The sequence below is a fragment of the Filicampus tigris genome, chromosome 13, assembly GCF_054856515.1.
Source record: "Filicampus tigris isolate MCC_2025a chromosome 13, RoL_Ftig_1.0, whole genome shotgun sequence".
In the NCBI taxonomy this organism is placed as follows: domain Eukaryota; kingdom Metazoa; phylum Chordata; class Actinopteri; order Syngnathiformes; family Syngnathidae; genus Filicampus; species Filicampus tigris.
In genome coordinates, this window is record NC_141229.1 from 11,244,732 (window position 1) to 11,272,383 (window position 27,652).

General features: G+C 38.7%; 2 protein-coding genes across 7 annotated transcripts in view; one reads left to right on the top strand and one right to left on the bottom strand.

Moving 5' to 3' along the window:
• The window catches only part of LOC147137591 (sorting nexin-14-like), a 29,244-nt gene extending 14,607 nt beyond the window's left edge, over positions 1-14,637 (top strand). For 4 of the 6 annotated variants that reach the window (XM_086050604.1, XM_086050603.1, XM_086050599.1 and 1 more), the window contains 10 exons: positions 157-257; positions 1,926-2,037; positions 2,264-2,304; positions 3,630-3,749; positions 5,962-6,085; positions 6,666-6,830; positions 12,066-12,161; positions 12,247-12,338; positions 13,749-13,805; positions 14,453-14,637. In XM_086050604.1, the coding sequence (XP_085906730.1) occupies positions 157-257; positions 1,926-2,037; positions 2,264-2,304; positions 3,630-3,749; positions 5,962-6,085; positions 6,666-6,830; positions 12,066-12,161; positions 12,247-12,338; positions 13,749-13,805; positions 14,453-14,494 (950 nt within the window). In that variant the 3' untranslated portion in view covers positions 14,495-14,637. The remainder of the gene's footprint in view (positions 1-156; positions 258-1,925; positions 2,038-2,263; positions 2,305-3,629; positions 3,750-5,961; positions 6,086-6,665; positions 6,831-12,065; positions 12,162-12,246; positions 12,339-13,748; positions 13,806-14,452) is intronic. The other 2 variants (XM_086050600.1, XM_086050602.1) reach the window with 1 other exon arrangement.
• Positions 14,638-15,414: 777 nt separating this feature from the next.
• Positions 15,415-26,687, bottom strand: nt5e (5'-nucleotidase, ecto (CD73)). The gene is made up of 9 exons (XM_086050605.1): positions 26,300-26,687; positions 26,004-26,226; positions 24,894-25,082; positions 20,376-20,573; positions 20,097-20,251; positions 18,602-18,710; positions 18,217-18,366; positions 17,600-17,800; positions 15,415-16,309 (listed from the first exon to the last, which is right to left on the bottom strand). Exons 1-9 carry the CDS (start codon positions 26,636-26,638, stop codon positions 16,149-16,151), a joined length of 1,725 nt encoding a protein of 574 aa, XP_085906731.1. The 5' UTR covers positions 26,639-26,687; the 3' UTR covers positions 15,415-16,148.
• Positions 26,688-27,652: the final 965 nt, after the last annotated feature.

Here is a 27,652-nt window from a genome sequence, read left to right on the forward strand (position 1 = left end):
CATTAGTGAGTTTTTTTTTATTTTTTAAAAGAATTGGCTCGCAGGCTAAATGTGCTTCTTGGGTGACGGTTAAATTGACATTGCACTGAAGCGTTTCAGGACTCATAACGGTTGTCTTGTTGCTGGAGTGAAGTTACAGTTTCTTTTGAAATTCAGGTTCATTTCCTGATGCACAGTTGCCTTCCAAGAGAATCATTGGCCCCAAAAATTATGAGTTTCTCACGTCCAAGAGAGAGGAGTTTCAGGAGTATCTTCAGGTGAGTGTCTTAGCCATCGGCTAACGAATTCCATTAGTTGGGATCAAAAAAGCATAATGAAGAAAACAGACCTGCCGGATTGGTTTCTCTCGGTGTCTAGTAAATGCATTGCTTCAGTCTGCCCCACTGTCTAGCCATGCAATATTCCACAATACTCTCACTCTGAGCAAAATCAATTTTGGCATGACAGACGAACAATGATGTAGAACTGTATTGATTCCACTTTCTCCCATGACACATACCACTGAATGTGCTTGGGACAAATCGTTCCACTCTTGTGTCATCATATTTGCGTGGGAAACACTAAGGACCTTCTGACAGCAGTATTATCATGGAATCGCTCTGTTTTGAGCCACTGGAGAACACCATCACTTCAATGCAGATAACCTCTGTTAATCCTTCATTTTATATTAAGTGAAAATGTTCTCTTATGTACATGGAAACCGTGGTTTGCCTGCAGAAGAAGCACTTTAATGGTAACGAGCTACAAGGACACATTTAAAAATCATTTGAGAAAAATGGATGCTTTATTTTGGAAGGCGTACAAAATTTAGATCCAGATGTGTTGGAAAGAAAACCGTTTTAGTTAAGTATTTATTTTTAAGAGAACAAACAACATCAGCCAGCCAATGTTATCAAAACTCATTCAGACTTTCTGCTGTAGATTACGGATTAAGGAATTTTTGAAAATGGACACCACACAGTACAACCATGCAATTGCACTCAGCCAATCGGGAACAAAACACTGTAAAGAAAGTACAATGAATTCAAATTCCCTAAATCAGGTTGATTTCAAAGTCTTAATTTCAAAACAAATGGGAAACATGGGAAATAATGTAATGTGAATTAGTAATCTGATCCAGGCTCATTTTCAAACGACCATTAACTCATTCCCTGCCATTGACGAATTTACTTGTCTTTTCACAGTCCAGCCATTCAATCCCAGGAATTTATTTATATTTTTTTCAAATTCTTTCAAACCTTAGTGTAAAAGAGGGTCTGAAAATGTCTGGCAGTAAATGAGTTAACTGTACAGAATATTTTTTCAAAAAGAGTCTAAAATTAACTGTCATACGAGTATGAAGATAATTTAACCACTGTATAATAAAGCAGCAAAAAGTAAAGCGAGTCACCATTTGAAGACGCATGACAGACATGGACAAATAAATGTGTAGTGTATAAAAAGTGTATCTGCTTGATATAATTAATTTCTGTAAGTAATTTGTTGTGCATTGTATTTGATCATATTGTAATGAGGAGCCAAACACTTTGTTCTATTCTATTAGAGTTTTTTTTTTTCTTCTGGTTATCATCACACGTTTCCACATAACTGATAACTTCCTTTGGAGATCACAAAAACTCTAGGAAGCAAAATGTGGAATAACACCATTTAGATGCTCCCTTAGATGAATTTTCCCAAGATTCACTGATGTCTCACATGACATCTCACATGATAATGGCTTGGACAAAGCAAGTTATCCAATAATTTGTAGTTATTCCCAGGCATTTCTAATCATTTGAAATGCAAATAGAGTCATGGTTATGAAATGAGGTCAACATCTGTTATGCATCTGTCCTTTGGTATTTGCCACAGCAGCCTGCCAAGCGGTGTTTGGAATATTGCTCATATCTTTACTAAAGTATGTCATTCAAATGCTTATTGTGCAGAAGCTCCTGCAGCACCCCGAGCTGAGCAACAGCCAACTTCTTGCTGACTTCCTGTCTCCGCACAGTATGGAGTCTCAGTTCTTGGACAAGATGTTGCCTGATGTGAACCTCGGTACAGTTTTTTTTTTTAGACTGTGTGTGGGCACATGAGGAAAGAAATGTGACAAAAGTCCACTGAAAAGGATTATGTTTGAACAGGCAACAATGTTAGGAACGCTGAGTGTTTGATTGGCCTGACCTTGGCTTGTGGTGAAAAGATAATTGTGACAGAGACAGAGACAAGCGTCACGGCACGACATGACCATTCATCACTGAGAATAATTATGCATGTTTTACAGGGAAAATCATTAAGTCAGTCCCGAGCAAACTGATAAAAGAGGTGAGTGATTCCTAGTGGTGTATGTGTGTGTGCAATTTGTTCTCATGAGACTTTAGAAATAAAATGGTAGCTAAATGAGAATATTGTCAACAAAAGCACTTTTCCCCTCTAATTTCAAGGCAGATGGAGGGGGGGGGGTGTTCATAGTCAAGTTATCCCCAGAGTAGTACTTTACAGTGCATCGCTTTTCAAACTAGATTCTACTAAACTCTTGCAAGAACAGGATGGTGTGTATGTGTTTTAAGCACATCATTACAGTCACTTGATCTGCAGTCATGTTATACAGCCATGGGAAAAAAAAATGAGACCACCATTGTTCCTTCAGTTTCCTGTTCATTTCAAATGCCTAATACAGCTAAAGGCATTTTTGGACCAATCCGACAATACAAAATCTCTCAAAAGAGTTGGATTTAAGACCTGATGAGACATTTTCCACAGGTTTTCTTGATAATAGCTAAAATCACTTCTTAAGTTCCAACATCAATAGCTATGGTGTTGTACTGTCAAAAACAGTGCTTTTAAGGCATTCCATGTTTTCTTATGTGTCAATTAGTCAGCTGATACACTTTAAGTGGTACCAGACATTACAATGAACAAGAAAATTAAAAAAAAACATGGCAGTCTCATAATAGTTTCCATGGCTGTATTTGACCCCTAATATCCTCCTCCTCTTCATCATCATTATTTTTTTTAATGCATTTTACATTCTTCAAAGAAATCTCAAAGTGCGACAGACAGTTTGAAATTTAAATTAAAAAAACGTACATACTGTATATACACTTAATTCCTGTACTAATAAAAATGAGCGTTTGATGAGTTTAGTGGAAAATATGAATATTTATCACAGAGAATTTAAACTATCTTTGCCCTTTTCAATAATGAATCCACGCTGCGTGTTTGAAGAAGGTCTGTGTTGATATAGAGGAGTTCATGTTTATGTTAAAGGTTTCAACTGCCTGAGAAGAAGTAACACAGTTGTCCCATGATTCCAAATATTGGGAATATGTGCCGAGAGGCCCACCCGTTAACTCCTTCTCTGTTGTCATAACATTAAAAAAAAAATCTATTTAGACTTCAAATGTACTTGATTATTTATCACTATTAACATGAAGCTTCAATGCATCCAGGCAGCTGCTGGGAATTTTCTCGCTCATGTGCAAATGTGCAAAAAGAAATGAATCAAAAGTGAACAATTTTTTTATTTTTTATTATTTAACTCCCAAACTTCTTCAGGGCACCAGTCAAAACATGACTGTTTCATAGTCACCAGTAAGAGGAATTATACTTTCATTTTGTAACCTTTTGCTGTGCCTTTTCACCATTAGAAAGGACAGCATCTTGAGCCGTTCATTCAGTCCTATTTCAACTCGTGTGAGTCACCAAAGCCCAAACCCAGCCGCCCCGAGCTCACCATCCTGAGCCCCACTTCAGAAAATGATAAAAAGGTTTGGCCCTTTTTTTGTTCTTTTACCAGACTGTTCAGGTGGAGTCAAAACACTTTGAGAGGGGACGCATGATTTCCATGTATAAGGCTCGCTGCGATAACGATTGCCATCGTTCACAATAAAATCACATAACAAATGAAAGAATACTGTATGCTTGAAAAGACAGATAACAGCCTCATTGAAGTTGCAGCATAAACTTGTACAACATAACTTGTGTATTATTATCATCACTTTTTTTTTTTTTTTTTTTAAACAAAAACATGAAAAATCTTAAAAACTAGATCCAATTTAGAAAAACCAATGTCATTTTCGGAGTCAGCGACATCAACTTACCCTCAAACCGTTGAACCAAAATGTGTATTGACCAGTGTTATTAATAGTCAAGGGGCTGATTATCAATATTTGGAGCCAATATTCATTTGCAGTAAAAGGGAAAATATTGGTGTCAAAATGGAAAAAAAAAAACCTAACTCCAACTCATTGCTGAAAAACCATTATGCCTGTTTGTCAAAATATTTTATAAAATTTGCGATATGTTGAATGTTTTTAATTTTAGACAAATAGACACAGACAGCTTTGTGTTAATATTCTAACAAAAAGTAAAGGAAACTTCCAGGGGCATTTCTTGAGTTAAATGAAAACCTAAACATGTGAATATCTCCCTAAAGTTTTCTGCAGTAAATAAAGTTCTTCCAAAATTTCAACATACTGTAACAGAAATGTTGAACTTTCCATTATATTTGTTTTCATTTCAAACAAAAACAAAAAGTGCAGGGAGTTCCCAGTGTCTGGAGCATATCATAAAGTTAAGTGAAAATTTACATAAATGAAAAAAGACAAAGTTCCCTGAAGTTAACCCAGTTTTAAATTGTTATCTTATTGTTTAAAAAAGATGGATGCCGATATGCCGATATTCATCAAAATTATGAATATCTGCGCAGATACGGCCCGTCTATCCCTAGTCAATACATTCCAGACTTCAGGCTGTAATTGACTGCAAAGTATTTGCATCCAAGTATTAAGTATAAAAACTAAAGTTTAGTTTATGATTGTTAAATTGTCCCATTACTTTTGGTCCCTAAGTGGGAGGTATATACTGTATACAAACTGTTGTAATTGCTACAGCGTTCACCTGCTTTAGCTGTACCTGTAAATACCCGTAAATTAAAGCTGAAAGTCTGCAGTTAAAGCACATCAAATCCTTTGTTGATTTTTAGAGCCAAAAAGATGAGATTTGTGCCGATGTCCCTATATTTATCGACCTAACTACATACTGAACACAGTACTGTGTATTTTATTTTGTCATTTAAAATAACTGTTGATAAAGGTATGTGTACAAATCAAAATGTTGCCTAAAAAAATGCATACTATTGCTGTCGGGCAGAAATTTTGTATCTAGCAAAACCATTGCATTCCAGGAGAAAAAACAAAAAAGGACACCCTCTTGCTTGAGTTGGCAAACACCACTTTGTTAAATTTGGCATTATACCTTATATATATCGTTCACCATTGCACGCTCACATCAACACAATACCACCCTAAAATTATGTTCAATCACTAATTTAGAGTGCTAAAAATTGCTAATGCGCACACCAAAGCTGACGCCACCGACCGTACAAAAAGCCTTATTCTACATTAAAGAAAAGGCCTCTACTACATCATCTTCCCAAACTAATTTTCAAAGGTCTTAGAGCCATGAATGATGTAATAAGCAAAACAATGAGCCGACTAACCAAATGTATGAAATGGATATTCGGCACACAAATGTACATCTATGGTTGACGAGCTTCCTTCTGCAACGAGGCATTAAAGCGATCAATTTTAACAAAACAAGACAAGTCAATCGCATCTAACCTTAATATTTTCACTTGTTATTGTCTAAATAAAACATGCAGATTTTCAATATGGGCAACAATTAAGAGGCATGGTTTCCGTAGAACTTCGCAATGGGTGGTGTTTTGCAGCACCTCTCAAACATAATCGATTTGTTATCATGATATTTTCAGTGCAATGAATTAGTTCAGACTGCGCACAAATAATACAACGATGTGGGGGCAGGTCCATATTACCGATGTGTGAAAAAATATGACATTGACATATGCAGTTTCTGCCCGAAAGCAACGTTATGCAATTCAGCATTAAAGTAGAAGGGAATTTTTACTTAAATGTTCGGTTGAAGCCACAAAAACAATACAGAATCGCTTTTTTTTAGCTCTTCAACGACCTCTTCAAAAACAATGCCAACCGGTCCGAGATGGCAGAAAAGAGGCACAACCAGAACTACTTCATGGAAATCCTCACTGTGGAGGGGGTGTACGACTATTTAATGTATGTTGGTAAGTAGATTGATCACCAGCTGCCATTATGTACTACTGAATCAAAATAACAAATATGACACATTGTAAAAGCATAACTTCATTTTATCCATAATATTTCTGCAGCTTAAAAAGATAGTCAATCCCCAAATTTTCTTTACAATAATATGCTCTATGCATCGCCACTAGTCTAAACAAGGAATTCTGATTGAAATTGCATTTGTGGAATATGAGTTAAGCAGCAATATCCAACCGTTTTTAGACATCTCACGGGGCAGCCATTTTGTCACTTGCTGTCGACTAAAAATGACAACACAGTTGCTCAGGGCTCAGGTAACAACCAATCACAGCTCACCTGAGCCCTGAGCAACTGTGATGTCATTTTCAGTTGACGACAAGTGATGAAATGGACACCCCCTGAGATGGACAAAAACAGGTGGATTTTACTACGTAACTATATTCCACAGACAATATCAATCAGAATGCTGAGTTTACACTAATGGGGCTGCATAGAGCATATTATTGTAAAGAAAATGTTGGGGTTGACTTGCCTTTTAACAAATTGCGAATGCATTACCTGTACTACCCTGTTGTTTGACAGGCCGAGTTGTCTTCCACATTCCTGACTGGTTGCACCACCTCTTGATGGGTGGAAGGATCTTGTTCAAGAACACACTGGAGGCCTATACTGATTACTACCTTCAACAAAAACTGAACCAGGTGGTGGAAGAGCACCGGCTCATCTCCCTCATTACCCTGCTGAGAGGTGTGCTGCACTGACATCTCACACTGTACGCCAACAACCTAGTGTTAGCTTATTTCACATTTGAAATAGCAGTGTGTAACTAGACAGTAAATGAGGACATGGCACAGAAAATAACAATGTACTGCAGTGAAAGGTGATCATTCCTTTTTTTTCCTCATAATTTTGATCATTATAGTTTACAGCTAACAAAAACCTAAATTCACCATCTCAAGAAATTAAGGAAAGACTGAATCAATGAAAAACTCAAGGCTCACATTCTGTTGCATGTGTTAGGAGAAGATGCATTGGACATATACTATAGCTTTCAGTTGGATGAATCGTACTTGACTGTGGCACAACTAATGACAAAGTTTGAAGAGTACTTTGTACCTAAACAAAATGTGACTTTTAAAAGGTACAAGTTTTTCACACATGATCAGAAGCAAGGAGTACCTTTTGATCAGTACTTGGCAGAGCTACACACACTAAGCAAAACGTGTGAATTTGACACTCTGAGAGACTCCTTAGTGAGAGACAGGATTGTTTGTGGTACAGTGGATAATGTACTCAGAGAGAGACTGCTTCGAGAAACTGGACTTACACTGAATAAGTGTGTCAGTATGTGTAGAGCAGCAGAAACCACTCGACCAAAGAACAAAAGAAAACATTTTCCAAACAGAGAGGCCAAAAAGAGAAATCTACAGAGTTTAAATGCAGTAAATGTGGAGGCAGTCACAGGCCAAAATCTTGTCCTGCATTTGGAAAATCCTGTAACAACTGTGGAAAGGGAAATCATTATGCAAAATTGTAGTAAGGCAGCTACAAGACCCAACGTTCACACTGTTGAAGAAGATGATGACAGTGAGGAGTTTATTGTGGATGCGGTGCACGCGTGCACAACTGAAAAAGAGGAATGGATTGTGCTAATCACAGTGAACGAGACAACCATTCCATTCAAGCTTGATACAGGTGCACATGTGAACCTGTTGTCTTTGAAGGACTACAAAACACTTACTAATGAGAGCAAAATTCATCCAGTAAAAATTAAGTGAGTAGTTGTACTGGAGAACGTGTTCCTATCAAAGGTGGATGCATTGCTACCTTCAAACACAAAGATTGACAGATTAGAGCACAGCTACTGATCGTGGATATGAGTGTACAACCAATCCTGGGACTCAGTGCATGCATGAAGCTCAATCTGGTCAAAAAAGTGTTTGTAGCGACTTCATCAGAGACAGCAAATGCTCAAGACTCACTCACGGAGGAGTATAAAGACTGTTTCGAAGGACTTGGATGTCTTCCTGGACTGCATAAAATACACCTGGATAAATAAGCGACTCCTGTTGTGCACCCTTGCAGAAAGGTTCCTTTTGCGCTGCGGAAAAAACTGAAGGATGAATTAGCGCGAATGGAAAAACTAGGAGTCATCAAAAAGATTGATTAGCCAACTTAATGGGTCAGCTCATTGGTTGTTGTGCAAAAGAAAACAGGTGCTCTGAGACCATGCTTGGATCCAAGGGATCTAAACAAAGCAATAAAAAGAGAACACTTCAAGTTACCAACCAGAGAAGAAATCATGGCACAATTTGCTGGAGCCAAATGGTTCAGTAAATTAGATGCTTCGTGGGGTTTCTGGCAGCTGAGGCTAGATGAGGAGAGTTCTCGAATCTACATTCAACACCCCGCAGGGCAGCTACAGGTTTCTTCGTCTGCCTTATGGTATCTTGTCAGCACCAGAAGTCTACCACAAAAACCATACACATGACTTTCGAGCACATACCTGGAGTGGAAACAATGATGGATGACATCATAGGTTGGGGCTCAACTCGAGAAGAACATGACGAAAGACTGAAACAAGTGTTGGACAAGACGATGGAGGTGAACTAAAAGAAAACTAAATAAAGACAAATGTGAGTTTGGAGTGAAATCACTTACCTTCATGGGAGACGTTGTTAGTGAAGAGGAAGTGAAGCCAGACCCGAGGAAAAACTTCAGCAATCAACAAAATGCAAAGACCAACCAACACAGATGAGGTCGGACGGTTTCTAGGCATGGTCACCTACCCTGCCAAGTTCATTCCTCAACTGTCAACGCAGTCAGTACCTCTCAGGAGTATTCTGGAACAAAATAATGAATGGATTTGGTACCAGAAACAAGATCAATGTTTTACAAAACTTAAAGAGACTCTGATACAAGAGCCTGTATTAAAGTTTGACGACGCAGAGAAGAGCACCAGGATTTCAGCAGATGCATCACAGTACGGCCTGAGAGCAGTGCTGCTGCAAGAGCAATGGTCACCTGTTGCATACGCGTCCTGTGCCTTGACAAGTGCTGAAACAAGGTACGGCCAAATTGAGAAAGAACTGTTGGCAAGTTTGTATGCATGTGAGCGTTTCCATCAATTAATCTACGTCCAGAGGTTTAAAGTGGAAACTGATCATAAACCTGTGGTGTCCATCATGAACAAACCCTTGAATGACTGTCCGGTACGGATACACTTTGTCGCGAGCAGTGGACAAACAGGAACGTGCAGACAGTGAGAAAAGCACAGCAATACAGGCGTATGTGAACATGGTTGTGATGTCTTTACTGCAGACAGAACAGAACAAATAAGAAGAGAAACTATGGCGGATGACACAATGAAAAAACTCAAGAGCACAATACTGAAAGGATGGCCTAACAACAAAAAGGATTGCCCCACGGAAATACAAGACTACTGGAATTGTAGAGCAGAGCTCACTGTAGTGAGGAAAGGGAGCAGATTTGTTATTCCTTTCACATTACGCAAACAGATGCTCCGAAAGACACACGAAGGCCACCTTGGAGAAGTTAAGTGTAAACGTAGGGCTAGAGAAGTGATGTACTGGCCGAGAATCAATGAGGATATTGGCCAGACAACAGCGTCATGTGAACTCTGTCGCACCTACAGACCAAATCAACAAGCTGAGCTGCCGATGACTCATTCAGTGCCCCACAGACCTTACTACAAAGTGGGTACTGATCTACTTGATTGTGGTGGAAAGAGCTACATAGTAGTCACTGATTACTTTTCAAACTATCCTGAAGTTGGAGCATTGCAGTCAACGTCAAGCAAATCCGTTGTCAGCTATTTAAAGACTGTCTTTGCCAGACATGGCATCCCATGTGAACTGTTTACAGACAATGGACCCCAGTTCACTAGTTGTGAGTTCGCTGCCTTTGCCAAGGAATGGTGGTTTCGACATTTCACGTCAAGCCCAACATATCCAAAGTCCAACGGCTTGGTGGAATCCTCTGTAAAAACCGTGAAGAACTTATTGAAAAAATCTCAGGACCGAGATGATTTTCAGAAAAATGTGCTGATCTACCGGAGTGCACCACAACAAAATGGACTGTCACCAGCACAAATGCTGATGGGTAGGCGCATTCGTTCCAACATACCGATGAATGGAGACCTGCTGACACTCGAGAGCGCACACGGAGTCCGGCAAGCAAAGGTCAAGCAGGAAGCGAAACAAAAACAGCTTCCTGATTGTACGGCCAAACACCTGCCGGTACTGAAGCCTGGAGGCATCGTGCGTCCGAGAGACATTCTGACAGGTACATGGAGCGAAAACGGACGGGTGGAGGAGGAAGTTAGTCCACGTTCCTACAGAATACAGATGGAAAATGGACCGGTTCTGAGGAGGAACCGCAGAGATCTTCAACTACAGCAGACTGTATAGGTCACTGTGGCCCAGGACAAGGTTCTACAGGACACAGCTGGATCTGCGGAGCTGGCTGACGGCGATCCTGGTCATATGGACCCTGGCCCGACGGCAGTGTCTGCGCTACCAGCTGCTGAAAGTCTGTCTAGACTCAAGAGACATGTTCAGCCACCTAAGAGGCTTATTGAGAGTTGTTAAAAAAAAAAGTTTTAACAGAGTAAAAACTAAATGCTTCGTCTGTATCTTTCATGAGCTGAAAGACAACACATCTGTGAGCGGCCATTTTGTCTTCTGTCGAAGAAAAATTACGTCACAACTGCTCACAATGACCAATCACGGCTGACTTGTTATCTGAATGTGAGCCGTGATTGGTTGTTGTGAGCAGTTGTGATGTCATTTTCAGTCGACAGAAGACAAAATGGACGCCCCCAGATATGGCTAAAAACAAGTGCATTTTGCTGCTTGACTTATATTCCACAAATGCAAAATTAATCAGAATGCCGTGTTTCAGCTGGTGGGTCTGCTGGGAACATATGCTTGAAAAAAATATGTTTTATGTTGACTTCCGCTTTAAGTGGATGAAAACAGAATTTAGTGCAACTTGGTGGATAGTTTGCTAATTTATAGTTTTCATCAACTCTCGGTCAAACTTGAAATATTTTGATTCTGATGTAAAAAATAAATGTGAACACGCTCAGAATTATTACCTATATGCTGCACGCACAAGAAAATGAACAATTCTAGAGCTAATTCTCACTTAAAAAAAGGGGGATTTTGTAAAACTACTCAGATCTCACAAATATCTGGAAGAAACAATTATGACAAAAAACAAAGTAGAATTTCAAAAATATGTACTGTAAAATGTACAGTTTATTGGAAAACTACCAAAAACATGCTAATTATATGAAACCAAAAAGTAAACAATGTGAAATTGAAATGGGAAAATGTACAGTAAATATTAAACTTTCATACAAAAATAAATGTGTTTTTCAGAAATTACAATTACATCCTTTCGAAACTAAGAATGAAAAATGTGACAAATATATACTGTTACAGTGCATGGGTCACAAACATGGTGCCTGCCGGCACCAGACCACCCCCAAGATCACATGAGTAGCCCACGGGCCTGTTTGAGAAATACTGGAACTCAGATCGTTCGTGTTAGAGTCCAGTCTTGTGAAAACGGGACATTGTTACTTTCAAGCAATGGTGTAGAAGTGATCATTTGAAAATGGAAACGCTTACGGATATTTATAGGATTTAAGTGCATATTAATATTTATCTGTTTCCTACCTTATTAAAATCATTGTTGACAAAGAAATCATTAACGTGTTCAGTGTATCCACATCAATGAATTATATGTATTGTTAATATTAACATACAATTCAAGGTCATTTGAGCAAATTTGTTACCGCAGAAGTGTGTACCAAAGTGGTATTTCTTTGCATTGTACCCAGGAAGTAACTCTTGATTTTAAAAAGGTTAGAGAGTGACCACTGATTTTGTGATTATACATTCAAAGACGAAGAAGAAAAAAAACCTCACAGAAAATATTTGATTGCTCCCCTAGATGCTGTTTTTTGTGAGAGTAGTCCACCTCGCTCAGCTCAGGATAAGCAGAGGAGAGCAAAAAGGACATTTGCAGAGATGATGAGATACATTCCCGGTAATTTCCTGTCAGCGTTTTCCCCTCATAAGACACAAAGATGTTTAAAAGGGTGGCTGCCAATTCAAAAACCGTTTATCTGCAGACCTTCTGGGGAAATGTATCGGCGAAGAGGCTAAGTATGAAGGTGTATGTCTCCTCTTTGATGGGCTGCAGCAACCAGTTGTCAACAAGCAGGTAACAACACTCGCCCACGCCATTGCATGCATGGCTCACGTCCTCTTCTACCGCCTACTCCACTGCTTAATAGCCTGTCCTGTCAAGGTGAAAAATGGACTTCACTTAGCTCTGGCAAATACTGTGTGGTATAACCTGAATGTGGATATGTTTCAATCGAATTTAATGACTTCATATAATGGAGCAAACCATAATAATCACATTTTAGTGGAAGCTTCCAATGTTGAGCACTTCAAGTTAAGCCAAACCTCTTTAGAATACTATGCCTTGAAAGTCAAACAAAACTTGGAATTGGATGTGTCATCAAACGTGATCTAACGTGAGCCGTCAACTAATACTGTCGGATTTTAGCTCAGTCAGCATCTAAGCAGGTGTAGGCAAAGTATGGGCCACGGCCCACATAGGTGCCGCTCTTCTTGAGCCAGGCCGCCGAGTACTGATAATGTCAAGAGTTCTATCATATTTCTTGTGCTAGTTGTGCTGTTTTTTTTCTTCTTAGAATTGGTCCATTAAAGGCATTTATCGTATGTATTTTCAAATTAATTCAACACATAAATCCCGGTAATTAGTCAGTTTGCTGCAAGTAATAAAATAAAATTGTTCAACAATTTTACAAATACATTCTACATTTTCTTCTTTGTTATTAAATACATTATTCATGTATTTATTGTACCTAATAAAAAAATAAAATCATACATCTACATATACTGGTACTTGCACCAGTTTTGGCTTATCTTGTTAAATAATTAGATCATTATAAACTAATTATAAGCAATGCAATTAAAACTGATTTATTATTTTATTATTAAAATGAACCATTTGATATAGTTTACATATGCAAACATTTTAGCTGTTTATCTTTGAATGACCTGGCTCTTCTGTCTTTATTGAAAATTAAATATGGGTGAACTTTGAGTCTAAACATTTGCCCATCTCTGATTTGAAGATTCCACCATTGAAAGTACCAGTGATATATAATTGAATAATATAATTAATTGTGGCAGTACCTTCAAGATACCATGAGATGACAATATCACTATGCACACACCTTTCTGTTCCTTCTCTAAAAAGTGCCATGTTTTACTTTAATTTCGTTTTATTTTTTAACTTGTGTTTGTACTTGTAAGAAAGTTGAGAATGTTAAAATGTGACTTAACACGTTGCCTGTACAGTTTAAAAAGGCTTTATGATGGAAAAAGTTGGAACCTGGAATGGATTCATTTACTTAATTTTTAGTGAGAAATTCCTGAAAGAATTGTGTTCAGCATTGGAGGTCCCACTTTAATTCTTCTTTGTAATTCTGCATGATGTACAAAAATATGGTACTCTTGTGCATGGTTTTCAAATGTAAAAGTTCTGCAACATATTAAGATCATTAGCTTCAATGTTTCTCATTTTTGCCGTCCTCAGCTGACCTATATTCTTTTGGATATTGCTATTCAAGAACTTTTTCCAGAGCTGAATAAGGTAAAAAAGTCTTATCTGTGTCTATTCTCAATATACAGTGCAGATATACAGATTTATTACATCACCACCAAGCTTACAACTTAAGCTTCACGTGGCTTTAGTAATAACGCACATTATTTATTTGATTATGATGTCAAACTGTAGTGATTTACTTGCATTCCCCCAAAATTGTTTTAGTAGTTGAAGGTCCATTTATTTCTGGCTCCTTTGGGATTCCCATGGCTCAAATGTGGGTAGGAATTCACTTTACAATTCATCATTCCTGTTCAAAAGTGTAAAATTTCAAGAGCTCAGTCAAATTTAGAGTCCGCATTAACACACTTAATGTTTTAGTTTTTTGTTACATTTATGTTTTGTTATGGCACATGCTCTTATGATACATTTACTAAGCACTTTATACTGACATTTAAAAAAAATCCAAATCTAGGTCAAAAACATGGCATAAAAGATTTAAATTCCTTCCACTCAAAGAACAAATACATATACCACGTTTGACATTTCATTCAAAAGCAATTTTATAGAATCAGACGTAGGGTGCTTGAAAATCTTGCACCCTGATTGTCAGATTGGGTTAAAGTTGTAAGAGGTATATGAACCCTAAATCTACACAATGTTAATACTTTTCTTTCTTTTTGCCATTTCCCCAGCAGGTGCAGAAGGAGTCCTCCATCAATGCTCCTTGGATGTGAATAGTTACAACTGACAAAAACTAACAATTTCGATGCACGTTTAATGCACTTTGATGTCTTCAGTCACTTCTGTTGGTCTTTTCTCTGCTGTAAAGTATGTATATTTTAATTTGTGAAATAAAATAACAGCGTTGCACTGGCAATTCAGAAATGTTGAATGATTATTCTTCACTGTAAAACAGAACTGATACGAGAGAAAGTAAAAAATAGAAATGCTGTAAAATACTATCAACCAATCAAAGAAACATCCACCAAAACTTCATCTCGATTTATTAAACTGTCAAAATGCTGGAACTGCAACAATACTCGGACATTTTATTGTTCTATGTCATTTTTGTTGCCATGTTGTTATGGCAGTTCAGAAATGTTCAGAACATTTTCTGTGAAAAGGCTGAAGTTAAAACAGTTCTGGGCAAAAACAATTATGAAAAAAATATTTTTATTTGAAGTATGACAGCACTGGATTGGGTCAATACTGTCCTGCATATTAGCAATGGGAAATTTGAACATAAATTTGAGTACTAGATACCAGGGGCGGAGCTATAGGTGGGCCTGGGTGTGCACAGGCCCACCCAGATTGACAGACTGCCCACCCAGAGAGATTAATGAAAAAAAATACTTTTACATTTTTGTAAATGATTATGAAATTATTTTTGAATTTGTGTTTTGTTGTGTTTTTTTATTGTATTGAATATTAAGAATGGCATAATTGTGGTTTTCTAAGGAAGATCTGACCTTCATATTATTCAGTTTGTCATTTTATTTGAATATATGTACGATGTGTCGGGACAGGAGTATTGTGCTCAGTGAGGGAAATATTCAGGCCCACCCATTAGCCACGTTCTGGCTCCACCCTTGCTGGATACACAGATAAACTGACTTTTAAACTCCAGTAACAAAAGTTGTATAATACACATGACTGTTTTTAATGACATTTGTAATATGTAAATAATGTTCATACATCAAGTCATCATAGTCACATAGAAACTAAATTGTTATATTAAGAGCGAGTAACTAAGTTAACAAAAGAACAGTGAGGTCAAATTGCTGTTGATTCATAAAATAAAATGTAAATATTTGTAGATCTGGACATTTATGAACATCATTTACTGTGATGCTAAAATGAAGAAAAAATGTAAATGATATAAAAATGTCTGTTACAATGACAGCAACACTAATAGTTATGATACTCGTTTGTACATTTTTGGAAATTGTTATATGGCTTATCCGACACGGCAATGCATAACACCACACAGTGCAACAAATTTGACAAAAGCAAAGTAACACCAAATGAACTAATGTTTCAGAAATGCTTTCAAGGCTATGTTAAGATCCATTCGTAATAGTATGCTAGAACACTGATTTTCAAAGTGTGCATTTATCCAGGTACTTTGTTTCTCAAACTTAGCTTCATAACATATTAAAACGTGTTAATTGTGTGCAAACTAGTAGCAGGCACATACTTTAAACGTGTAAACATTTTTACTTAACAAAAAACACGCAGGGGTGTTCACCTCTTACTCCTACTACTTTCAGTGTACAAAGAATGTATTACATTATTGAATATTTTCATATTTATGGGGCACTTCTTGCTGGCTATTGAATCTCCCCTGAGAATACATTTACCAGAGTGTTTCACATCATAGTTTCCCAATCAAAGTGTCAGCGAGAGGCCTAAACTCAACATTAGCAGGGCGAGGCTTGGTGCCAAAAATGCTGCAGAGTTGCTCCTGAACTTGATCCGACCTTCCACAGCTGGGTAGACACGTTTCCTGTCAGTGATGTATTTGGACAAAACCACAACGTCCATATCGCCTGCAAGAAGCAAATAACATAGCTTAGTTTGTAAGTGATTTGGATGTTATACTTTACAAAAGAAATGCACATTTGCAAGGCGGGTTTTAAACATGTTTTTACTCCAAACTTCTAACAAGTGGTTTTGAATTCCCTACCAAACCAAACCAAACACTTTGATGTGAAGGCAGCTAGTATGATTATTATATTAGTAGGAAATTGTGCAAAAGGATTTTCCTTGAGCGATGACAAAGATGTCCGTTTCTTATTATGTGTATTTTTTAATTATGTATGTATATACACAAATGACAGGAAAAGCATACAAATCCGAACTTTATTTGGTGTTAAAGCACTTCAAATGATAGCAGATGTGTGTTGATGATCTTGAATGTAATTGATTCTCGGTCATAAGGTGCACATTTGCGCAACCACATTATCTCAGGTGTTTATTTTTACTTCCCTTCTCTAAAAGATTTCTATGTATTTATGTTATAAGTCACATTAATCGTGGAACAAAGTTTTTAAATGATTTATGTTGCTCTCTCTCTCTCTCTGTTCTCTAATCCTATCCAAGTTGACTTCAGGCAAGGATACAGGCTAGCATTTTTATATGGACCATTACTTGGCGAACATTTGCACTTCATCAAAGGTCTTTAAGCTTTTTCTGGCTTTGATGGATCGTCTTCCCTTCTATAGCTGGAGCCTTTTAAATGGTTTAACTTGGTTGGCAATTAGGTCAAATCTCCTAAGGGATGAAAAATGTAATTTCAAATGGTCTCTTCTTCTGTCCAGTGCCAATAAACGAGCACATTTTTCAGAAAATGTAGAGCCAGCATACTCACAAGACATCCTGACTCTGAATTGTTTCTATGATTGCGGTTAGCAATGGAAAAACTTGTGAACTTAAGATAGTTATGTAACTCTTTCGTTGGAAATGTAGCAATTATGATGAAAGACAACCATTCACACCTCTGGACAATTTGGAGTGTCCAAAGTCTCTGGGTAGTCTGGAATATGGGAGGAAATCAAAGAAGTAGGGAGAATCCTCGTAAAAACTCTGGTGCCCTAAATGCACCATCGTGTTTCAAGTACGTGCTGCCCCACTACCCACATATGAACGTTGGTAAATGCATTGATATCTTCTACCAAGTAAATTCAGCATGAATCTCTATAACATTGTTATCGTAAGTACACATTGCTGCAGATAAAAAAAAACAGTTTGAGACATTGCAGAACTCATGCATACAAACAAGTAGTCACCAGGGCAATGGCCGAAGCTAATCTCGGTTAAAATGTCGTCCGTCTGCCCACCTGTATTATGCTTTAGCGCCTCCTCCTTCAACATGGCATAGCCGTCACCTCCACCCACCAGGTAGGAAGGCATGAGCACACTGTATGTCTTTTCCAGATCCAGTGGTTCATACTTCGGCACTCTGCACTGGGTGCAGAGGACGGATAAGGATGCGACCCGCTGATTTACTGGCTTTGACAGGTCATACTCTACATGGATGCCTACAAATGTAGAAAAAAGAGGACGTCTGGTAAGAAACAGAAATATGCTGACACTCAGTATGGTGCAACAATGTTATTTCTAGTTTGTTTGCAGGTAATTTCCTGGTAAATGGTGTAATCATTTTCAGCTTGAACTGACATTTTGATTGTGAAGTGGAAGTGACATTTTTTTGGATCAACACCAGAATGTAAAAAGTTTCTTCCTTGGCTTACAAAACAACCTTCTACAAAGTAAAGGGTAAATTGCTTCTGTAGTTTTTTTGGTGCAACTTAACTGGCCAATAAACAGAGACAAACTGCGATGGATTCATAGCCCGTTGTCTCGGTCTTATCAACTGGCGGAAATGACTGAATGCATTTCCCAAACTTGTTCCTACTGAGAATGTTCAGCAATGCTAGGTGATGAGAAATGAGACCTGAAACTTGCAGGAATTCTCCGTGCATTCCTCCGTATCTGTGAACGGAGTGTTCAAAAGCCTTTTTCATAGTTGACCCCTTTATCTGAATCAAGTCCACAGTTTGTTGGAATGGTAAGACAGTGAGGATCTCTTCCATTGTTATGGTACCTGTGAGTAAAGGGTCACACAAAAACACAACACAATGGTGAAATAAATTGCGACATTCCCATAGACAGACATACTACCACCAACGGCCACATAACAAAAAGGACATGAATACAGGAGACTCCTTGCATTTTTGTTTTGGGTCTGTAATATTTTGTATGTGGAATGCTACCTCAATGTGGGGCCAATTGTTACTACACAGTGGAAAAGCAGAAAAAGTGTCCTCTTAATACTTTACCATTTTTGTAGTGCTCATCAATTGCAGTGCGAATGGCTCCGCTGTTCATCATGCATAAACCCACATGATTCCATTGCAGCTCACTTGAGTATTTTAAATTGTGGTTAACCTAACATCACAAAAGGAAAGAACAACGTGAGATGTTGAAACTGTGCTTTTCAACAGTTCAACTGATGTGGGTGTAGTGCTGGCGACATGAAAAAAAGAAAAGATCACCATTTTTTCATATCGTCTGATCTCGATTATTGTCAAGATTTTCTAATAGTGCTTTTAAACTTAATTAAACTGCCAGTTTGAAAGCTTCGGTACTATAAACTAAAGCAGCTAGAGAGTTTCACCATTTTCACAACATGGAGAAATAAAAAGAGAGACCCAACTGTGCAAAATATTTAGGAAAATATCAAATAACATGGCGAACTAGATTAAAGTCTTGACTGAGTGTTTTGTAGGTATGCAAAACCCAAAATAATATGGGGAATGCATGGGGACTATGAAGACGCCTTAAAATGTAAACACTGTAATTTTCCAATTATGAATTAACGTGCAACAAATGCACATATGTAATAACCATACGGATTACATAGTTTCAAGTTAAAATATAATACGCAAAATAAAATAAAATAATAAAATAGAACACAACAGTACACTCGTTTAGAGTCCTCAGTATTTTTGGAGATGTACAAGATAGAAAATAAACAAATTTCCCCTTCAGGGATAATGAAGACACCTCAGACTGTAAACATGATCATTTTCCAGTTATGCTGGTGCTATGTACTTTGTTACTGTTAGTGTTGCTTTAAAAATGCTCATTATCTACCAATACAGATTAACTAGTTTTGCCATGTTGAATAAACATCGATGACATGATTCATTTCTGCTTTTGTCCAGTGGCTTCACCGCTAGTTGTGACTAACTGCTAATGCTATGTGTGCTGGCAGCTGAGAGTGACAGGCTGTACTGACTCCGCTTGCATTTGTTTGCTTTTTACACAATCACTTGCTTGGTACTTCTTCAGTTGAATTTGTCAACCACATGACGTAACTTCCGGCGACGCCAGTGTCCAAATTCATGTGGCATTCAAATCTGGCCTTCCTTTCCATGGAGACGAGCCCTGGGCGAAGGCTAGTCCGGAGAACACTTTCATGGCCCACATTGCTCCGGTCTTCTATGCTGCTCATCTTCTACACTTAAAAGGTGGAGGTGGACTTCGCGGAGTTTACTTTTAAATGTATGTATAATTTATTAATACTTACATTGTGAAAAATCATGGAGCGGCCACCTCCAATGTCGGGCCTGACTGTAATTGGCTGTTTTCACGCACGTTTCCGCCACGTGTGATCGAGTAAATAGACTACGTAGCAGGTGATAACCATGATCGATGTGAAATTGATCACAATCACTAACCACAATCATTCAAGCGCCAGACTTATATGGGTGATTATCTCTCTTGCCCCTGTAACCTAAAATCCTACTGGCAGACGTTCTGATGCATTACCATGGCATCACAGATCAAGTTTCCAAGGTTGCATTCTCGAAAACGACACTCCTGAAAGGACCCATTGAGGTACACTAATGTCTGGCCAACGTATTTTTTCGAGTAGTGAGCCAACTGCTCCTTCCACTTCTGAACATCAGCAAGGATATTGGGATCTGGAGGGTGAAAAGGGGAAATGAAAACATGAAAAAAGCTTTTTGCGGTGGTAATGAGATATGTTGGTGCGTTCTAATCCAGGCCATGCAGCCAGACATGACTGGGTCAGTTAGTGCAGTCTACCTTGAGGTATGCTACTGTCCAAAAGGATAGGGTTTCCAACTGCTTTGACAACATTTCCCGCCTGGTCGAAGGTAACCTTCAGGTAGCCGAGGTATTTTCCAAAGGCATATGCCTGGACAACTGGCACATTTCTGCCATCATCTGATCTCACCATGAACGGGTATGGACCTTCTGGCACTTCAGTAGATGGAGCGGGTCCTACAGCGCAGAACAATAAAAACTTTATTATTAAGTACTAGTGATGGATGGGTCGATCCACAAATTTATACCGATGGGGGTCTTGATATCGCCGGATATCATATTAGTATCATGGCATCGATACTTGAGTCATGGTTTGGTTTCTCAACTCATCAACTGTATGCACTGCTGCGGTTTTATTGCAGATGTAAATTAGCTCGGTGATTCCCAACATTTGAGTCAAGGCGCATATTTTAAGTTTGAAAAACACCAGGGCTGCTCGAGTATGAAAAAAATATTAATCACAATTATTTTGGTAATAACTGAAATCACGATTATTCAAACGATTATTTATTTTTTGCTACAAAACAAGAACAGGTTTAAACATGTAAAAAATATTAAGACAAAATTCTTTAAAACGCTATAATAATTTAAGTTTGTTTGGATTTAGACCTTTGTCTGGAGCCTTTTTTGTTTTGTTTTTAAAGTAATATTTACACATAGTAAAGAAAGTTAAAGTAATTTGCTTCTGATAAGTTCTAAATTTAATATGCTGATTGGGTCAAACTAATTTAAATGTTGACTGTTACATACTATTACGTAATCTATACAATACTTCTAAATTACAGAAGGCCATATCTAAACTGTATTACAATATAATGACCAATAATATGTTTGCAAATTGCATTTGAAGCAATTTGAAACATAAATAAACACAAAAAATTTGACCTCATATAGACTACACAAGAAATGTAACTTAAGTCACAGTAATAATGTTTAGCATGGTTTCTATTTTTGTGCTAGTAAAAGTAGTGTATATTTGCATAAGATATGTTATATAAAATAACTCCCTCGTGCCGATTGCGAAGTGGAGTCTGTGCCCTAAACATTTGGAAGCCTTGCCCGGGCAATAGATTCTGTTATCTTTTTGTGTCTCTCCGATGTTGATGGGTGGGGGTTTCTGCGTACAGTGTTTCAACGAGTGAGATTTTCGTTGCGGACGTGGCCAAATGTAACTCGGTGTTTTCTTGCTTGGGTGTGTCATAACATCATCGTAAACCAAACGATGGTTGAATAGATTTGTTGTGTTGCCGGTGGATGCAGAGACAACTTGCACTTTCAACGTCTTTGCTCGCCGTCTTTCACGGAATACCCAAAATGTAACAAAATAAGCGATTTCGACTTGCCTTGCTTGTTTACAAGTCATTCCTGTGGTGGGTCTTGTGTCATTTTAGGTCTGTTACTCTGTTAAAACGTTGAGTAGGAGCGTGTGCAGTGTGACTTGCGGGGTGCGGGCTGGCTGGCTGGCTTGGAGAGGGCGACGAGGGCACAATCTTCAGATCATGGATCATTTATTTGTCTGTCTGTCACTATAAGTTTGTGACATAGGTAATGAACAAAGATACAATATTTGTAACTATATTATCATGACTATATATATATATATATATATATATATATATATATATATATATATATATATATATATATGTGTATTTTACCAATTAAGTGAAATTGAACAATTTCCCGTTGCACACTAATGTGCTCAGGCACATTGTTTGAGAGTGACTAACTTAGCTTGTGTACCGCTACTCGCTACCTACAACTAGTGTCACTTTAGGCAGTCGCAGCGGAGCAGACTTCTTTCATTTGGATGTTGTGCTGCCTGTCATGTGACTCAGCATCACCATGTAAACATGTAATTAGCTCAGCCAACATGACCAGGCCAGCAGCACACACACAAACAAGCAGCACATATACATTGACCGAAAGGCATAGAGCACAGGTGTCAAAGTCAAGGCTCGGGGCCCAGATCCGGCCCCCAACCTCATTTTATGTGGCCCGGGAAGGCAAATCATGTGCCTCAATTTCACGTTTCTTGCAAATTGTTTTCACTTTTACAACACTGAGATACTGCAATGTGTTATTTGTCACCAATCCTCCCCTTTAAAATAATTGAACAAACAATTACTTACTGGCTTTGAATTTCAAAACTAGCTATCCATCAATTTGTTGTGATCATGTCAATAAGGCGATCATATTTTTTATATGGGTTCACACTTCACAGTCGTAACGGCCGTCTGAGGTACACCAGAACTACGATGTGGCCCCCGACAAAAAATGAGTTTGACACCCCTGGCATAGAGGAAGAGGAGCGCCGTGTAGCATTCTTTTAGTGGTGCAAATTAAAAAGTGAATAATACAATGTAGAAACAACACGTTTATTCAAGCAGATGAAGAATTTAAGAGATGACCCATTAGAAAACAAAGAGCTGCAGAAACTGGTAGCGGCATGAAATGCCTCACCACCTGGACTCAATAGGCCCAGACCCATACCCACTTTCAACGTTTACCAGTAAAGGCATTTCAGTCTATGTAACCACCATATCCACGTAAATATGAAAGTAACATTTATATCATCAGCATAAGCCAACACAGAAAGTATAAATTATGCTTAGATCTTGATGCAACACATTTATCCCATAGAACGCCACAGCACGCACAGTGCACGGTACGTGACACTCCCCGCCTACCTGTTTGTTTGTATAGCGGGAGGCTATAGCGGAAAATCACCACTAAGCAGAGTTGGTCCCGAAAAGAAACTCCACATCCACAGTGTCGATTTGGTTTGGCTTTTCCTCAGAGGAGAAAGCGCAAACCAGTTATTTGCAAAGTTTGCAGGGACTCGGTTTGGACGTCAGCGCCGACAGCCATAGCAAACGGACACATGGTAGCCAGAGGAGGCAGCCGCTAGCTCCAAGCTAACGCAACCCACGGTAACACATTTAACAAGAGCACTCCATATGAAAAAACAAGCAAGCAGTGTAAAGACGTAACTGAGGCAGTGACTTATTACCTTGCTGAAGACATGATTCCCATTAAAACGGTGGAAAACAAGTGCTTTAAAAGGCTCTTCAAAGTACTAGACCTGCGTTACGAGCTGTGTTTTTATGTTTACATTATGTTACCTGTTATGTTTACATTCACTGCAATTTGATAAAAAATTGTCACTATTCAAATTAAAACCTGTTCAGAAAGCTTAGCTGACTTAAAATGTCATTTTTTTCTTTTAGAGTTTTATACACATTTTAAATGTTTTATGTTTAACATGAGGAAAATGGTCAGAAATGTGTAAATGAGTCTTAAAAAAAAGAATCATGATAAAATCGTGATCGTGATTTTATTTTTTAAAAAATGGGCGGCACGGTGGTCGACTGGTTAGCACGTCCACCTCACAGTTCAGAGGTCGTGGGTTCGATCCCGGCTCCGGCCTCCCTGTGTGGAGTTTGCATGTTCTCCCCGTGCCTGCGTGGGTTTCCTCCGGGTACTCCGGTTTCCTCCCACATTCCAAAAACATGCATGGTAAGTTGATTGGAATGTCTAAATTGCCCCTAGGTGTGATTGTGAGTGCGGATGTTTGTCTCTGCGATTGGCTGGCAACCGATTCAGGGTGTCCCCCGCCTACTGCCCAAAGACAGCTGGGATAGGCTCCAGCACGCCCGCGACCCTTGTGAGGATAAGCGGTATGGATAATGAATGAATGAATGAATGAATGAATGATTTGAGAATGTGGGAGGAAGCCGGAGTATCCACATAAACACGGGAGAACATGCAAACTACGTTGGAATGTCAGAGCCAAGATTTGAACCAAGATCCTGCCTAGCCAGTGAGATTCATGAAAAAATGTATAATTATTATCAAATTATTTTTTAAATTTGCGTTTTGTTATGTTATTTTAAAATTTATTTTATTGACATAATTGTGGTTGGAAGGAAGATCTGAACCTCATATTACTCAGTTTGTCATTTTATTTGAATATACAATGTGTTGGGACAGGAGGATTGTGCTCAGAGAGGGAAATATTCAGGCCCAGTCTGGTTTTTCCAGCCCCACCCATAAGCCACCGTCTGGCTGCACCACTGCCTGTGACGCCACCGTGCCTCTGTCTTTTGTCTTAATATTGCTAATTCTTCCTGTTCAGAATTTGTCCCACAATATCCCCGTCAGGCGCTATGCGTTTATTGTACTAGTGCTAGTGAAAGTTTAGTCGGACTCGCCGACGGCTGGCCGTTTAAAATTATAGGCGGACCTGCCTCTATAAGAAGGGTACAAGTTTTATCCACCCGGTAAAAAAAGCGAATGACGGACGACGAAAGGGTACCCACGCTGCAGACGGATGACGAATAACGGACGCTCAATTTGTAGTAAACTGCCCAGCTCTGTATGCATGTATGTAGAGGATATGTACTCTATTCCAGCTCCAGTTGGATTTACAGTATGTCAAACCATGACTGTAAGGGGTATTGATTGAAGAAGAAGGGCAAATGCATAAATACGTACCGGTGTATAGGAATGTGTTGGTGTGTCCTCCAATAACAACATCGATCCCTCTGACTCGCTTAGCAATTATTTGATCCACGTCAAAGCCAGAGTGTCCCAGGGCGATGATCTTGTTATAGCCGAGTGTGTGCAGCTTGTCAACTTCCACCTGCAGGGATGCTACTTCATCCTCAAACTTTAGGTGTGGTCCTAATGCGCAAACAAAAGAACGAAAGAAAGGTTCAGCAAGGGGTTAGTGCAGCTCTGAATACACAGTAAATATACAAACAGACATGAAGCAGTGAATGTTTCATACCTTTTAAAAATAAAAGCTATGTAAAAGTCCATTGAGAAATCAGACAATTTTACCATTGAAAAATTGACTTCACAATAAATGTATGAAGGGACAGGTAAATGTGGAGCGGAAAAGACAAATGTATATGTAACACTGAAAAAGGTTTCTTTTGAATTTACTGAATTATATTTCTTCAAGTGGTTGCACGAAATATAATCATCGGGATTTAGATACATTTTTTAAGTAGACTATACATCTACTTTAAAAATGTATCTGTACTGCCGTTTAAAATGAGAGGCAGACTGGCCTGTAGCCGGTACTATTTTTTTTCTGGAAAAAAGGCGAATGATGCATGACAGAAACGTACCCACGCTGCAGACGGATGAAGAATAATGGACGCTCAATTTTTTTGCAAAATTCCCAGTGCCCAGCTCTGTACATATACATATATATATTATTTATATATATATATATATATATATATATATATATATATATATATATATATATATATATATATATATATATATATATATATATATATAATACAGTGTATATATATATATATATATAATACAGTGTATATACCGTATATATGGGTGGAGTTGAGTCAGTAGTTTTATTTGAATTTTTTTTAATCCACTATGTGTACTTCTGCTAAATTACAGTGAGCAGTTATGGATATTTCTGATTTCGTGCCGTGGTCTGTGAGGTAACTGCGTCTTCCTCTTCTTAATATGGAGTGGTAGACGTGGCCTTATAAGGGCAATGAATTAGCTCAACTCACTTTTTACAGTTAAACCTCGACGTGAATACTGTACTAGGAAACATTTTACCTGGCATCGACAAGAAAGGGGTCTCTACGGTGGTGTACCCCACCACGGCCACCTTCTCCAAACCCACGCTAATGACCGCGTAAGGCTGGTAGTAGCGGCTGAAGTTGGCAGCCAGAGTCTGGTCCGGTTTGATGTTGGAATTCACCACTGAGCAATTAACATTCTGCAGGAAAGGCGCGATAAGACCCGTCACTCCATTATCAAACTCGTGGTTCCCGAAAGCCTGTGACGCACACACAAAAAAAGTTGTTTCCACTTGCAAGACTTCACCTGGCAACTTTTCAAAAGACATTTACCATCACGTTATAGCCTAGTTTGTTCATAAAGTAAGCCGCTTCCGCGCCTTTGTAGTAATTAAACCACACGGTGCCTTGGAACTGGTCACCGGCGTCCAGTAGCAAGACATTCTTCTCCTCCCTGCGGATCTGCGACACTTTACTGAAGCGTCGAGCCACCCCCGCGAAGCAGTGACCCCCGGCGGAACACTTTCCAGAGTCCACGCTGGTCTCCTCGATACGTGCGTGGTTGTCGTTGGTGTGCAGCAGTGTTAACTCCAAGTTCAAACCGCGCTGCCAAGTATCGAAAAGCAGCAACAAGTGGAGGCAAGCCGAGACCGTCTTCACCGAGAGACTCATTGTGTGCGCGCGCCCGCGCGCGTGTGTGCGTGTGTGTGTGTTGAGTTGGGTTGGGTGAGTGTAGTGACCACGACGCGGAAAAGGCGTGGGCTCCTCTTGCCTCTGCGCCTTGGGTATTTGGCAATTGAGTCCCTTATTTTATGGAGTGTTATTTTTATTTTTTTTTTGCATGCAAGTCCTCCTCATGTACAGTTGATCTCGGCTTATAAAACAAGGGTCACCAGCGTTTCTTAAACTAAGAGCTATTCTTTGGTACTGATTAATGCAAAGAGAAAACAGTTTATTATCGACCGGTGAAATAACAAATATTCACATCTATATATTCACATACATATTCATCTGTGTACAGACACTGATAATGTTTTCATAACCGTTATCAATAATGAATCACCAAGGCAGGAAAGAATAACTAATCAATGTGCGACAATTTATTACAATATATAAATATCTAATATTGTCAAATGATCACAGTGTACCATCAGTGGTGAGCTTTTTTTTTTTTTTTTTTTTAAGAACAAGGCCATCTTTGGGACTGGTGACCCTTTGGACCAGGGCTGGAAAGGCCATCTGGCATAGAGGGCAGATGCCTGGTGTTGTTTGGGGTCGATACGGTGCTATTTAATTATTGTTATCCTCCATTTTACCCCAAGAGAGAGGCCCACAATTTAGATCAGTCTATTAATACATTTATAATATAAGGTGTACATCAAACTCAACCAATCAGAATCAACTTCAGTGGCTGAGCTACAGGGTAGCCAGGGGTGGTCAGGACACATGTCGGAATACTTTTTTTCTTCTTTTAATATTCTGACATCTATCTTCAGAATAGAGCGTTTGATTGGTGCCGTCAATGTCTATTATATCCATTAGTTTTACACTGTAGGAAGCATCTAACATGGCTGAAAAGTAATTGTTTCATAGCAGCCACAGTCATGGTTTCATGAAATAAAATGCACACATATCCAGAACCTTGCTCAACACATTCATGAGCAGGAACAAGCCTAAGTAAAAAGC